General features: G+C 57.4%; 1 protein-coding gene across 1 annotated transcript; it reads left to right on the top strand.

Moving 5' to 3' along the window:
* The first annotated feature begins 233 nt into the window (after positions 1-233).
* BCAN (brevican) lies at positions 234-12786 on the top strand. Its single transcript, XM_004589230.4, has 13 exons — positions 234-347; positions 940-1311; positions 1590-1764; positions 2022-2149; positions 2562-2855; positions 4679-4900; positions 5435-6067; positions 8956-9063; positions 9590-9748; positions 10325-10407; positions 10700-10844; positions 11050-11240; positions 12516-12786. Exons 1-13 carry the CDS (start codon positions 257-259, stop codon positions 12621-12623), a joined length of 2709 nt encoding a protein of 902 aa, XP_004589287.2. The 5' UTR covers positions 234-256; the 3' UTR covers positions 12624-12786.
* Positions 12787-14547: the final 1761 nt, after the last annotated feature.

Raw genomic sequence — 14547 nt, forward strand, 5'->3', positions numbered from 1 at the left:
TGTTATTGCCCAACAAGGGTGAAGTCCTTCCTGGGCCACATGGCAAGTTGACCAGGACCCGAATCTTGGCTCCCAGGAAGAACCCCTTGGCAAGGAAGTAAGAATCAGGAATGGAGAGTTCATCGTGACTGAGGGGCAGTGGGTTTGTGCGGCCAGCTTGTGTGTGAGCCCACTCAGGATGGTGGGAAACCAGAGGAAGTCCCTCTTGCAGTCTAACCTCATCTCTGCTCCTCAGACCCCTTCATCAGCCTGTGGCATGGCCCCACTGCTTCTGCCCCTGCTGGCAGCATTGGCCCTGACTCAGGTCCCTGCAGCTTTAGCTGATGTCCTGGAAAGGGACAGCTCAGGTAAGCAGTCTCACTCAGGGTTACTACGCCCAGCTCCTGCTTGTCCCTAGTGGGAGGCTACCCGCCTGCCTTTTGTTCAGCCCATATCAAGGGCTTCCTTCCAGCATTGGGGACCTGGCGGGGAGCAATCCTGGATGAGCCAAGAGTGTGGGAGGGTGGGACTGCTGTGGACAGGGCCAGGGGAGGGGCACCAGCTGGGAGAGGGCAGGTGGTTGGGAGGAGGAGGATTGGAAGGAAACTGGGAGGAGGTGGCCTGGGGGGGAGGATCCAGGGGTTGAAGTTGGGGGAGCTTAGGGTTGGGCAGGGAATCCTGGGGACACCTGGGAGACCTGGGGAGTAGAATAAGGGGATTCCAGGGATGGAACTGACAGGTCTGGGGTACAGGTCTGGGGACTTCCAGGATGGGGCTGGAGGTGTCACAGATAAGGTCACAGGATCCTAATGGAGACCTGGAAGGTGCAGAGTGAGGCTGGGGAACCCGCAGAATTGAGCTGCAGGATGTGGAGAAGCAGCCTAGAGTGGTGCGGAGGGGCGACCCGGTGGCCCCTCAGAGCCCCGGTACCAAAAGCCCCGCCTATCTACCCACCTGCAGAGGACCGCGCCTTTCGTGTGCGCATCGCTGGCGCCTCACCGCTGCAGGGTGTGCTGGGCGGTGCCCTCACCATCCCATGCCACGTTCATTACCTGCGACCACCTGGCCGCCGGGCTCCGCCGGGCTCTCCGAGGGTCAAGTGGACCTTCCTATCTGGGGGCCGGGAGGCCGAGGTGCTAGTGGCTCGTGGTCTACGCGTCAAGGTGAGCGAAGCCTACAGGTTCCGTGTGGCGCTGCCCGCCTACCCCGCCTCCCTCACCGATGTCTCCCTGGTGCTGAGCGAGCTGCGGCCCAACGACTCGGGCATCTACCGCTGCGAGGTCCAGCATGGCATTGATGACAGCAGTGATGCTGTGGAGGTCAAGGTCAAAGGTGAGAGGGTGAGGACACAGAACGGGGCGGGGAAAACTTCTCAGTTGTGGGGGAGGGGGCTGGACCATGGAAAAGAAGTGAGGAGACATAGATACTGGTTACCTCCTCTCCTTTCAGGTGGAGGAAGTTCTACCTACAGTCTAACTTAAATCCCCTCATGCTATAAAACAAGCACAATCGGGAATTTACCTTTTGTGTACAGGAGAGTGACAAGGATTGGGCTGGAGGGGCCAGGGTACCAGTGATGTCTAGGCTCAGGAATTCTCTCTGCCCCTCAGGGGTCGTCTTTCTCTACCGGGAGGGCTCTGCCCGCTATGCTTTCTCCTTTGCTGGGGCGCAGGAGGCCTGTGCCCGCATCGGAGCCCGAATCGCCACCCCAGAGCAGCTCTATGCTGCCTACCTTGGAGGCTATGAGCAGTGCGACGCTGGCTGGCTGGCAGACCAGACCGTGAGGTGGGCTGGGACTTCTGGGCAATGGTGGGTGAGAGCATTGTGGCTGCCAGTCCTGCCCGTCAGGCTGGCCACACAGGGCTGCTTCCTCTGCAGGATGAGCTTGGTCTAGAGGAGGCTAGGGGGAGTCTCTGCCCTGGGAGGAGGGCGTTGTGTGTCCCAGCAGAGCTGAGGGACAGCCAGGATGGCCACACTGCTGCACTATGATTTACTAGGGTCCCCTAGGGGTCCTGTGCCGAGACCCTGTGCTCTCTCTGCAGGTACCCCATCCAGACCCCACGAGAAGCCTGTTATGGAGACATGGATGGCTTCCCTGGGGTCCGGAACTATGGAGTGGTGGACCCGGATGATCTCTATGATGTCTACTGTTACGCTGAGGACCTCAATGGTGAGGGGGCTGAGGGAGAACCAGAGGATGAGCCCCTTCTCTGTAAGTCCTCCAGGAGCCCCAGGTCGGCTTTATGGTCCCTTATGCATGGAGGGTACAGGCAGGGTGAAGAGTTGGCTGCTATCCTTCTGTCCGAGCACCATGATGGGCCAGCCTGTGTTCAAAGCCCCAAACAGGTGACAGGAACCAAGCTGGGGTCCTACCCTCTGAACCTGCTCTGCAGAATGAGGTGCTGGTGCTAATCACCTTGAGCTCTGCTGTCCTTCTTAGGGTTCTATCCAGACTCAGACCCCACAAAATGGGGTATTGGATCCTTTGTCACAGACAAGGAGAAGGATTGAGTCCCAAGGGTGCCCAGAGTGGAAAGGGACTACAAACCACTTGATAACCCAGCCTCCTTTCCCCCCTCCAGGAGAACTGTTCCTAGGTGCCCCTCCAGGCAAGCTGACATGGGAGGAGGCACGGGCGTACTGCCAGGAGCGGGGTGCCGAGATTGCCACCACGGGCCAGCTGTATGCAGCCTGGGATGGCGGCCTGGACCGCTGCAGCCCGGGCTGGCTGGCTGATGGCAGCGTGCGCTACCCCATTGTCACCCCCAGTCAGCGCTGTGGTGGGGGCCTGCCTGGCGTCAAGACACTCTTCCTCTTCCCCAATCAGACTGGCTTCCCCAACAGGCACAGCCGCTTCAATGTCTACTGTTTCCGAGGTGAGACATACTGCAAAGAGGCAAGCCACACACACACACACAAAGTCCCAGCTGTTCTGAGGCAGTTGGCCTGAAGGAACCTTGGCTGGTGTCCAGCTCACTATGATTCTGGCCATGTCCCTGGCCCCTGGGCTCACTCAGCTGGGTGGCCTCAAGGATTGATCACCTCTGTGTCTCTGTACCTGCTTCCTCCCCAATCGTCCATCTCTTCTTCCCAGTTGCAAGGCTGAAATACACACCCAACCACCACCATTTCAAGCCCCATCTGACCTGTCACAGAGCAGATGCGGTGAATGCCTGCTGAGGCCAATGAATTACTCAGTCAAGTTCATCCAGTTAACCAGCTCCATTCTCATGAGCACACGGAAGGTTTTCAGAACCTGTGGCTTAAAGAAAGTGCCAGACTGTTATAAGCACCAAGTACAGATGGGAAGGTACAACTCCCCTTACCCTGCTCCGCCTACACACACACAGCAGGATCTCAAGGACAACTGGGTATAGAATTGCCTTCCTGCTCACATCTTTAATGGGAGCTATGGGGAAAGTACTGTCTGATGCCCCAAAGACATCATGCCCAAGCCAAGGGTAGCTGACAGTTAGGGAGACACTCCCAAAGCTGGGGAGCAGGTCTGCATCCTTGTCCAGCACAAGAAGAATGAAAAAAGACACAGGTTTGACTCTCAGGGAACCCCAAAGCCTGAAGAGGCAAGATGTGGTCTGGCAGGGAAGACGAAAGCCCACACTGCCAAGATGGGGAGAAACAGAGAGCAGAGGAGCCCTCCTCCCAGCAGGGTCGATCTGGGAGCGTCCTTGGCCTGGGCCAGGAGATGTTGAGGTCCATAGGGAAATAGAGATGGGTCATCTGGAAAGATACTCCCACATGACAACAATAATAACAAGAACAACAGTCCAACTTCTAGTTGTTGGGCATGATTCTGTGGCTCCTGGGAAGAAGGGAGATCAGGAAAGGCGAATGGGGAAGGTGGGAGTGGAGGAGAGAGAGAGACTGGCCATAGCTGAGAGCAGCTAGAGGCTGCCAGGGCCTAGGGCTGCTTGCTTGGTGTGGAACAAGACTCATGGAGTGAGAGCGGAGGGCAGGACGCACTGTCCAGTCCTGCCTGACTGAGCACACGTCAGACCTCAGGGTTTTTTCCTGGTCCGATTCTGGTGATGCTTTGTTGGTGTTCTGTTCTTTCTCCCTTGTCCCTGGAGGATCCAAGGAGCACTTCTAAACTGTGGCTAGTTGAAGGGCACAGATTGCAGATGGAGACTTCCTTTCCTTTGTCTCCTGTCCCAACATGGTGTCCTCAGGTGATGACTACTGAGTCCTTCCTGCACTTGCCACTCCCGCAGTCCTGTGGGATGGTGTGTGTCCTCCTTCCCTTCCGAGAATCCTGGGACAATCAAGATCCCTTACAGCTGACCCCCAAGTTCAAGGGTGCTAAGGCACTTCCACCCGCCATTCTACCTCCATTGCCCACCCCAGAGTACATCTCTTACTGGAGTCCTTCCTGACTAAGCTAATGCTTCACATCCATCTAACTCTACATTTTCATCCTGTCTTTATAGATTAGATTACAGTTAGGGTTAGGGGTAGGGTTTGCCTGGTATCTGTATCTGGAATAGAAGCTCCCCTGGTGACATACTATGTCCTCAGTGCCCAAGAAGGCATGAGGAATGAGTGATGAAGTTCTGCAGCGATCCCTGGGCTCCAGAGGCTGCTCCGTAGGGCATATGGGAGAGAACTGAGTGAATCTCTGGGTCTCTGATCATCTCACTCACAGCAGCCCTTGCCTTCCATGTGCACTCTCCTCCTGCCACAGACTCTGCCCCGCCCTCTGCCACACCTGGGGCCTCCAACCCAGCCTCTGATGGACTGGAAGCCATTGTCACGGTGACGGAGACCCTGGAGGAACTGCAGCTGCCTCGGGAGGCTGTGGAGAGCGAGTCCCGTGGAGCCATTTACTCCATTCCAATCCTGGAGGATGGAGCAGGTGGAAGCTCGACTCCAGAAGACCCAGCAGAGGCCCCTAGGACCCTTCTAGGTAACTCAAATCCCTTATCCCGGGGACTTCTCTCTACTGGGAGAAGTTGGAGGCAGAAAGGGCAATTCCAAGTTAATGCTCATGTCATGACTAGCAAATTTCTGTCATGTCCTTTACTCAGTGGCTACATGGTGCAAGGCATAGCTCCTGTCCCTTTCCAACCTTTGCCTTTCCAGTAAATTCCACCCCCAACTCTCTGGGACTGGAGATGCTTGGACCAAGGAGCTGCCTCTGAGAAAGTGAGGCCTACCTTGTTTGATTACCCCCTCTGCCTCACTTTTCTATAACAGACTGGAGCATGAAGACTAGGAGAGGGGGATGGGACAGCCATGAATTACTTACTTCATGCTGCTCACAGAACCTTCTCAAGTGTTGCCTCAACAGTGCAGCTCAAGTTGAAGTTCTTCCAGTGTGAAACAAAGACCATCTCCTCCTTGTGCCCTGGATCCCACCCTCTCCAGTGCCCCCGTCTCCCGTTCGCCTAGCATCTCTTGGGTGCTGTCCCTGGTGCTGAACTTTCTGTGTTTTGCCCAGAATTCGAAACCCAATCCGTTGTACCGCCCATGGAATCCTCAGAAGAGGAGGGCAAGGCGTTGGAGAAAGAAGAGAAATACAAGGATGGGAAAGAGGAGGAAGAAGAGGAGGAGGAGGTGGTGGAGGATGAGGACCTGTGGGCATGGCCCAGTGAGCTCAGTGGCCCAGGCCCTGAGGCCTCTCTTCCTACTGAGCCAACCCTGGAGGAGTCCCCCTCCCAGGCCATGCTGCCAGCAAGAACAACCCCACAGCCTCTTTCTGAAGGAGATGCAGAAACTCCCAGGCCTCCAAGGATCCGAGGACCACCTACAGAGACCCTCCCCACTTCCAGGGAGGGGAGACTAGCATCCTCAGCACCTGCCACTCCCATTGGGGCCAGAGAGGTTGGGGAGGAGACCGGAGGTCCTGAGTTATTTGGGGTCCCTCGTGGAGAGAGTGAAGAGCCAGGGAGCTCCGAGGAGGCCCCCTCCTTGCTGCCAGCCACAAGGCCCCCCGAGGGTACCAGGGAGCTGGAGGTTCCCTCTGAAGAAAATTCTGGAAGAACTGACCCAGCAGGGACCTCAGTGCAGGCCCAGCCAGTGCTGCCCACTGACAGCGCCAGCCGAGGTGGAGTGGCCGTGGCCCCCTCATCAGGTAAATCTGCACAAGACTCAACCTGGCTCTTTATCCTTTTGCTGCCTGCCCTGAGGCTCTGGGTCCCCTGACCTGTGGTCCTTCAGCCTCTATCACCCTAAACTCTCCTGTCTTTCACCTTCATTGTCTTACACACTTCCCCCACCCATGGTCACCAGTCACGTGGGAGCTCCACCCCAGTTCTCTGCTCATCCTGGGACCCCTATGAACCTCACCACTAACCACTGTGATCCTTGACTGCCCGCAGGCCCCCTGCCTGTGGCTCCTAACACCCCAACCCCACAGAGCCTCCTGGAGTACTCCTGTTACCTTTGCACTCTTTGGGGCCAGACCCATCTTCCACTACTCCCTTCCCCTTTCTGTATGCCATTCCCTGTAGTAGCCTCCCACTGGTCTTGGGGAAACTCTGGGACACCACCCACCCATCCACCCATCCCACCGCTCCTCCACCTCTGAGGTCCAGGAGAGCCTGTACCCCCACAGAGCCTTAAGAGACTACTTCTGTGAAGTATTTTTTTGACTGTTTCATGGAAAACAAGCCTTGGAAATAAACCGCTATGAAACCTCTTTGTAACCAAACTCTATCGCCCTCTCCAGCTGTCTGCCTCTCTCTTGCCACTGATCCGTGTCCTGAGTGACTCCTCGGTGCTGCTCTTTGACACCTGGTCTATCCTGCTCTCCTTGCGTGTGTCTCTCTTCCTTCCTATCTTCAGCCTGCACCCTCTCCTGTGCTTGCTAACAGCCCATTGCTGTTCCCCTCTCCTTCTCCGCACTGTCCTTCCTGGCCAATGAGACTCCAAGACTGACTGCATACATACCCACCCCCCAGAGAAGCCAGTGTCCACAGGGGTTATAGGAGTTGTAGTTCCCCACCCCCCAACTGCGAGAAGCCCACGCAGCCTAGGGCCCTCTGAGTGGATCATGGAGAGCAGTGCCCAGCCCAGAGGCTGTTTTCTGACCTTCCTGACCCCCAAGTACCCTGACTACTCACCCAACTCACCTGTCACAGTAGGAAGTGGTATCTAATGTGCCTCTCTAACCCTGGCACTCAGAATCAACCCTTATCTCCAGGAAGAATGGTTCCACCCACCCCAGATGTGTAGACTCTGATTCTGGTGAAGACTCAAATCAGAGGTGTGGGCGGGGGGATGGGGAGTCTGGTCTGAAGAATGCCCTCCTACCCTGTTTGTGCAAGGTTAAGTCTCGCCATGGAGACCTCTGGAGGAAGTTGGACTTCTCCTAGCCCCAGGACCACCCTCTCAGATGGCCTTCGGCTCACCATCATCAGTGCTGGAATTTGGATCTGTGTGGGGGTGGGAAGGGGACTAGTGGGAGAAAGGACCCATGCAGAGAGCGGCAGTGTCTTAGCTACCTGGCTGGAGGGTGAGTGTGAGCTCTCTGGCCTGTGCTTCCCACAGGGTTTCTGATTGTGTAGAGTAGAAGGGAGGAGGAGCAGAGACAAGAAAGTTGTGAGAAGTTCCTTCATGAGCGCTGCCTATCGTGGGTTCAGGCTCTGCAGCCCACAGCCACGCAGAGGGATCAGTGGTCTGGGGATGGACCAGGGACTAAAGCCGAAGGTTGGACAGGAAGGCACAGAGAGAACAACAGGCGAACAGGACAGCGGGAAGAATGGGATAGGGAGGAGTGGTCAGGTCTCCCATCTTCTGTTGGGTCTGGTACTTAATGAGTTAAACAAAATACCTCCTCCTCTGGGGGTGCATTGGGGGGGCAGTCCTACCAGTTGGGAAGCAACCATTGGCAGGGGAGCCAGCTAAAAAGTTGACTCATTTTACCCAAACCAGCCAGGTCATGCCAGCAGAATTTCTTGGATCAGTTCCAACATCCCCTTCCCCCACCCCTGCTCTGTTCCCTCCCAGGCCAGCGTGAAGCACCATGGTCTTGGCTGCTGACAGCTGCCCCTGTTTTTGTGGGTCACCCTCCCTGCCTCAGGTTTTCTGGATCAGAAAGGAGTGGCAACTGACAGCTCCTCCCACACATGGGTGTGACCTAAGGGAAGCCACCTCCCCCTGCAGGCTCCACAGTGGCAGGTGGCCCAGCCACATGGAACTGCATCCACATGACAGATTGCAGGCCTTCAGGGTGGCGTGGTAGTCTAGGAGGACTGCCTGCAGGAAAGGGAGCCAGGGAGTCAAATAGATTTGGCTAGGGCAGATCCAAGAGGGAGGTGAACCACAGCCTGATAGTGGGGGTAAGAGTCTGAGTGAGTTGAAAAGGGGAGGCAAAAAGGTGGGGTGCTGCTGAAGCTACTGTGGGAGGAGGGTTGGGCTCAGAATGGGCAAAGTGGGCTGCGTCTCCTATAACCACAAACACAGCTGGCTGCCCTGGCCCGGGGACAGCAGGTGGCACCACTATCAGACCCCAGGAGCAGAAAAAGGAGGCCACAGCACGCTGTTGCTAGGGTCATTGTCCCCTCCTGCAGGCCCAGCCCCATCCCCTGACCCTACTGCATAGAACTGTGCTGGTATCTGCCATAAAGACAAAGACTAGGAGACGGGGACCTGCTCCAGGTCACCCGAAAGAGCGAAGATCCCACTCAGGGTCCAGGGTTTCTGAGTGACAGCTAGTGGTAGTGGTCCTGAGGGTCTCCCTGACAATTCCCCTCAGGCAGGCCTGGTTGCATAGGTACCACGCTGGAGAGCCTGACAGATGGCCTGCACAAGGCTGACGCCATGTGGAAGTGGGGTACAGGTGAGGAGGCAGGGATGATAAGAGCACCCCAGAACTCAGGGCTAGGTTGTGACCAAAGGCAGACTCCAGTGACGGCTCATGTTCAAGAAGGTCAAGGCTGGGCACCCTGGGGCTCCTCACATCCCATTGTGGGGTGGTGTCTCCCTGCTCCCCCGACCTCACTTCTTTCCCCCTCTCAGGTGACTGTGTCCCCAGCCCCTGCCACAATGGTGGGACTTGCTTGGAGGAGGAGGAGGGGGCCCGCTGCCTGTGTTTGCCTGGCTATGGGGGGAACCTGTGCGATGTTGGTGAGTGTGTTGGGGGAGGGAGGGACCTGACAGCTAGGCCCCGCCTCCAAGTGCTAGTTCTGGGAGGGGAGGGAGGACACTGGTGGGTGAATCCTTGTTTTAGGCAACTTTCATGCTTCCTCTGGGTCCTCCCCTCAACTTCCTCCTTGCTAAGCCACGTGGAGATGTCTCTGCGGGGTCCCGGTGGGAGCGCAGCCGGGTGTCCAGCTGTGGGGGCGCCAGCACCTGCTTTCCAGTCTTTAGGGAGAAGGGCGCGGTTCCTCAGTAAGGACCAGAAAGGAGCGCCAGCACGCATGGGGCTCTGGGACTCAGAGAGGGCACCTGGTCCCTTTCCAGGCTCCTGCACCCCTGCCCGACCCCCGTTTCCCTGCCCTCTCCTCGGCTCCGCCCTGCTGCCCGGAGCCCCGCCCTTCCAGGTCGGCGGAGGGGTGGGTGAGGAGGGACACAGAGTCCTTGGCCAGAGACCTGGCCGGACGGGGTTCTCGGGTCCTCCGGCCTGAGCTGCCCGCCCCTTGTTGTGCCCCAGGCCTCCGCTTGTGCAGCCCGGGCTGGGACGCCTTCCAGGGCGCCTGCTACAGGCACTTTTCCACGCGGCGGAGCTGGGAGGAGGCGGAGACGCAGTGCCGGATGTATGGCGCGCACCTGACCAGCATCAGCACCCCCGAGGAGCAGGACTTCATCAACAGTGGGCTGGGGCCGCGCCGTCCGCCCTCTCACGCGCTCGTTCATTAACTCATCGACTCCCTCCGTCCTTCACTCACTCAGTCGCACACTCATGACTCGGTTTCCCACATCCATTCTTCTGCTTTTCTATTATTCTCTTCCCTTCCTTCCCACTCGACACCTGGGGCTCGCGCAGGAAAGTGTACCTGCCCGGGTGGAGCGGCCTCCCATCTTTCCCGACCTCCCAGGCCCTCCTTCTCCTGCCCCTACCCCCGCCTCCTCCTTCTACCCTTCCCCTCTCCCTCCCTTCCTCCCCTCTCCTCTCCTTCCTCTTCCTCCTGCCTTCCCCGACTCAAACCTTTTGCAAGTTTTTACTTTGTCCAGACTCTCCCTCTTCCTTCCGGGGGCGGATGATTCTCGTCCCCCCCACCCCCTGCCACCATCTGACCCACGTAGAAAGTCTGGGGATGAGGTGTGGGGAGCAGAAAATCAGAGCAGCCCATATTTTGCTTTTGGGCAAGGACTTCCCGGGGACGGGGAGTGACCGCCACCTGCTGGACGGCGGGGCTCACTGTCCGCCTCTCCCCGCGGTTAACAGATAGATACCGGGAGTACCAGTGGATCGGCCTCAACGACAGGACCCTCGAAGGCGATTTTCTGTGGTCAGATGGCGTCCCCCTGGTGAGAGACTCCCCCCTGCCTTGGTTGGCTGCCTCGAGGCACTTCTGCCCTCCACCGCGAGGGTCCCCAACTCCCTCCGCTTCTATTGGACTTCTCCCCCAACCGGAGCTCCTCTGCTCCTGCCCCTGGAACCTTGTTCTGGTCCTGCGTGGCTCCCACTCTCTCGACCACAAGTCCCTCCCCAATCCCCAGACCCCTAGCCTGCTCTCTCTCCTGTGGCCTCTCCTGTCCGTCCACCACTCCCTCCCCAGTTCGCCTCCCTAGGAATTCCTCACTACCTACCCACCCGCAGCTCTATGAGAACTGGAACCCTGGGCAGCCCGACAGCTACTTCCTGTCTGGTGAGAACTGCGTGGTCATGGTGTGGCACGACCAGGGACAGTGGAGCGATGTGCCCTGCAACTACCACCTGCCCTACACCTGCAGGATGGGGCTGGGTGAGGGCAAGCTGCCGTGGAGAGGGAGGTGATAACACTCTTATGGGGGCTGTGCCCAGCCAGGGGAAGGACCTTAGTCCCTTGGGTCCACTTGGAGTCCTGGATCCTGTTGTCAACCATCAGGATTCTGGGACCTGACTTCCCATACCTCCCCGCCCCTCAGACAGGCTTCCTGAGGGTTTCTAACTGCACTTCCACCCTGTAGTGTCCTGTGGACCCCCACCAGAGTTGCCCCTGGCTCAACTCTTTGGCCGCCCGCGGCTGCGCTATGAAGTGGACACAGTGCTTCGTTACCGGTGCCAGGAGGGGCTGGCGCAGCGCAACTTGCCCCTGATCCGTTGCCAGGAGAACGGCCGTTGGGAACCCCCCCAGATCTCCTGTGTGCCTCGTAGGCCTGTGAGTGGGAGGGGGAGGGACATGGTGAGGTGAAGGAGGGGATCCCAGCCAACAATAGGAGCCCTGGCCCCGTCCCAGCTCTGTGTGTGGCCGTGTGACCTTGGGTTGGTCATGCGCTCTCACTCTAGGACAGAGAGAAGGAGGTGGCCTGCCTGCTGTGGCAGTGCTGATGCCTGGGGGCCCATTGTCCCACTCCAGGCTTTTTATTATTAAAGATTTATTATTTATTTTTATTAGAAAGGGAGATTTAGGACCCAACACAGTGGCCTAGCAGCTAAAGTCCTTGCCTTGAACGCGCTGGGATACCATATAGGCGCTGGTTCTAACCCGGCAGCTCCACTTCCCATCCAGCTCCCTGCTTGTGGCCTGGGAAAGCAGGTGAGGACAGCCCAAGGCCTTGGGTTCCTGCACCCGCGTGGGAGACCTGGAGGAAGTTCCTGGCTTTGGATCGACACAGTACTGGCCATTGTGGTCACTTGGGGAGTGAATCATCGGATGGAAGATCTTCCTCTCTGTCTCTCCTCCTCTATGTGTATTTGACTTTGCAATAAAAATAAAATAAATCTTTTTTTTAAAAAGGCAGATTTACAGAGAGAAGGCAAGAGAGAAAGAGAAAGATCTTCCACCCACTGGTTCACTTCCCAGATGGCCAGAGCTGAGCAAATCCGAAGCCAGGAGCTTCTTTCAAGTCTCCCATGTGGGTGCAGAGTCCCAAGGTTTTGGGCCATTCTCCAGTAATTTCCCAGGCCACAAACAGGGAGCTGGATGGAAGGTGAACAGCTGGGACACAAGCTGGTACCTATATGGGATGCCAGTGCTTGAAGGAAGAAGGTTAGCCAGTTAAGTGATTGCACCAGCCCCCCTACTCCAGGAGCTTTTTTTTTTTTTTTTTTTTTAAAGATTTATTTATTTTGGGAAGTCAGGCCAGAGCTGAGCTGATCCAAAGCTGGGAGCCAGGAGCTTTCTTTTTCTCTCACATGGTGTAGGGTCCCAAGGCTCTGAGTCGTCCTCCACTGCCCTCTGAGGCCACAGAGAGCTAGATGGGAAGTAGAACAGCCGGAATACAAACCAGCATCCGTATGGGATCCCTGCAGATGCAAGGCGAGGACCCTAGCCATTAGGTCATCACGCCAGACCCCTTCCAGGCTCTTAAAGCTGAGCCAGAGTCCAGTGTTTTGATGAGGTCAGGAGTCAAGGAGCAAGGACCCCAGGAGGCAGGTTCTGAGAAGGAGGGACCCAGAATGAAGAGTGATTGTATGTGTCTGTTTTCCCCAGGGCCGGGATCTGCAACCCAAGAAGGCCCCAAAAGGACACCAAGGGAAGCTGTTGGGACGCTGGAAGGCGCGGTTGACCTCCCCACCAAGGCCTGCTCCGGGTCCCTAGCAGCCAGATCTTGACCGTCCATGCGGTGGCACTGGTCTCACCTCAACTGATCCTCACCACAGCAGGTGACAGCATGAGAGGGGTGGAGCTACATGTCAGTGCCTGTAAGCGGCTTCTGGGACACTCCTGCAGGCTCTAGCCCAGTGCAGGCCCTCTTGCCCCTCTCGCCCCTCTCGCCCCTCTCGCCTGGCCATCGGGTCCCCCTCCCCCACTCAGGACAACTGGTCAAAGTTCCAAGTGCCTCAGCTGCCCTCTTGCCCAGCAGCCGCCGGGCCCAGTGGCGCTGTGTCCATGTCCTTCTCAAGTTGCTGAGAGAAGGGGTCTCCAGAGTGGAGGGCGAGTAAACCAGCAGGAAATAAAGCTGCATTTGAGCCCGGACAGCAGGAGGCATCTGTGTGTGTGTCTGAGGGAGCAAGAGGCTGAGCAAGGCCTCACGGAAGAAATAAGAGCTCCTGAGCATGTTAGCATCTTGAAAGGCAAAGGAGTTCACAAGATGGCGTTAGAGGGCGCAGAAGGTGAGTCCTCAGGGGCTGGGGCACAGCAGGCTGAGGTGGCGTGACGCTGTTTGGAAAGAGGTGGAACATCCAGAGCGTCCAAGATCCATCCAGCTGACCTGGGTGACCTCAGGCTGCGCCAGAGAAACCAAGGCCTCAGAGGAGAGTGGAGAGCAGGGCTGTCTGCGTGACCCGGTTCTGAGCCTCTGAGTCGGGTTCTCTCAGGGAGTAAGCGTGAGGGTGACTGGAAGGCCCTGCTGGCCATGCAGGTCTTTGAGAGTGGGAAGAAGCAAGGACTCATGGGTGAGTCACGCTGAGCTGGGCTCTGTGAACTGCGGGCTCGTGTCTGTCCGGTTGGAGCCGGCAGGGGGCGCTACGGATGCAGGCCTGTGGCTCGGAGAGACGGTCCTGTGCGCGTGCGCGACGGGAGTCGGCGCAAAGAGCGGCCGGAGCCACTAGGGGGCGCCGCGGTCTTTCTGAGGAGCGTGGGGGGGCGGGGGAGGAGGGGGGAGGCTGGAGCGGTGGGGAGGGAGGGAGGACTAGACTTCCGGTCAGGCTGAGTTGGTTCTGCTGGCTGAGAGTGAGTCAGCGGAGGTTGACACGATGAGGTCACTTTGAGAAATGGCGAGAGAATGACCATGGGTGTGTGTGTGTGAGTGTGTGTGTGTGTGTGACAGTGCTTTAGGGAAAGTGTGTATCAGGGTGTGGTCTCAAGCTTTTAAGATTTAATTACTTGAAAAAGGGAAGGAGCAGCAGAAGGGAGAGAGAAAATTTCCATCTACTGGTTCACTCCCCAGATAACTGCCATGGCCAGAGCTGGGCCAGGCAGAAGCCAGGAACCAGGAGCTTCATCCAGGGGTCCCACATAGGTGCAGGGACCCAACATGGGGACCATCCTCTGCCGCCTCCCCAGGTGCATTAGCGGAACCTTCTGGGCTGACTCCTCCCCACTAGCCACCACAGTCACACATGGGCACACTATCCTACTTCTGCCCACTTGGTTACATCAGATTCACCCACACGGGGAAATATTTTTTTCTTTTTTTGAGTTGGTCAAGCCAAGGGACAGGAAAACAAATCAGAGGAGCACAATGACTGAGAGAGATTTGGGAAGATCCAGAGAGGATTGAAGCAAGACAGACAGAGGCTGGCTTCAGACAGGTGCATGTTGGGGGTGGGATGAGGCTGCAAGCTTTCCCCACCCTGTATCTAAACCTGACAGCAGCTGGTCCCGGAGGCACCAACCCTGACCCCCAGTCCCACTGCCACCACATTCCTTCCTCACCCTCCCCTCCATCCTCTCCACACCACCCGGTCCCAGCTGTGGGGTGCTATCTCCTCTGGAGTTCTGGGGAACAGGATGATTCTGGGGTCAGAGTGGACCCCTCTTTATCTTGAATCACTCTGTGGTTTGTTCATGGAATGCATGT

The sequence above is a fragment of the Ochotona princeps genome, chromosome 2, assembly GCF_030435755.1.
Source record: "Ochotona princeps isolate mOchPri1 chromosome 2, mOchPri1.hap1, whole genome shotgun sequence".
In the NCBI taxonomy this organism is placed as follows: Eukaryota; Metazoa; Chordata; class Mammalia; order Lagomorpha; family Ochotonidae; genus Ochotona; species Ochotona princeps.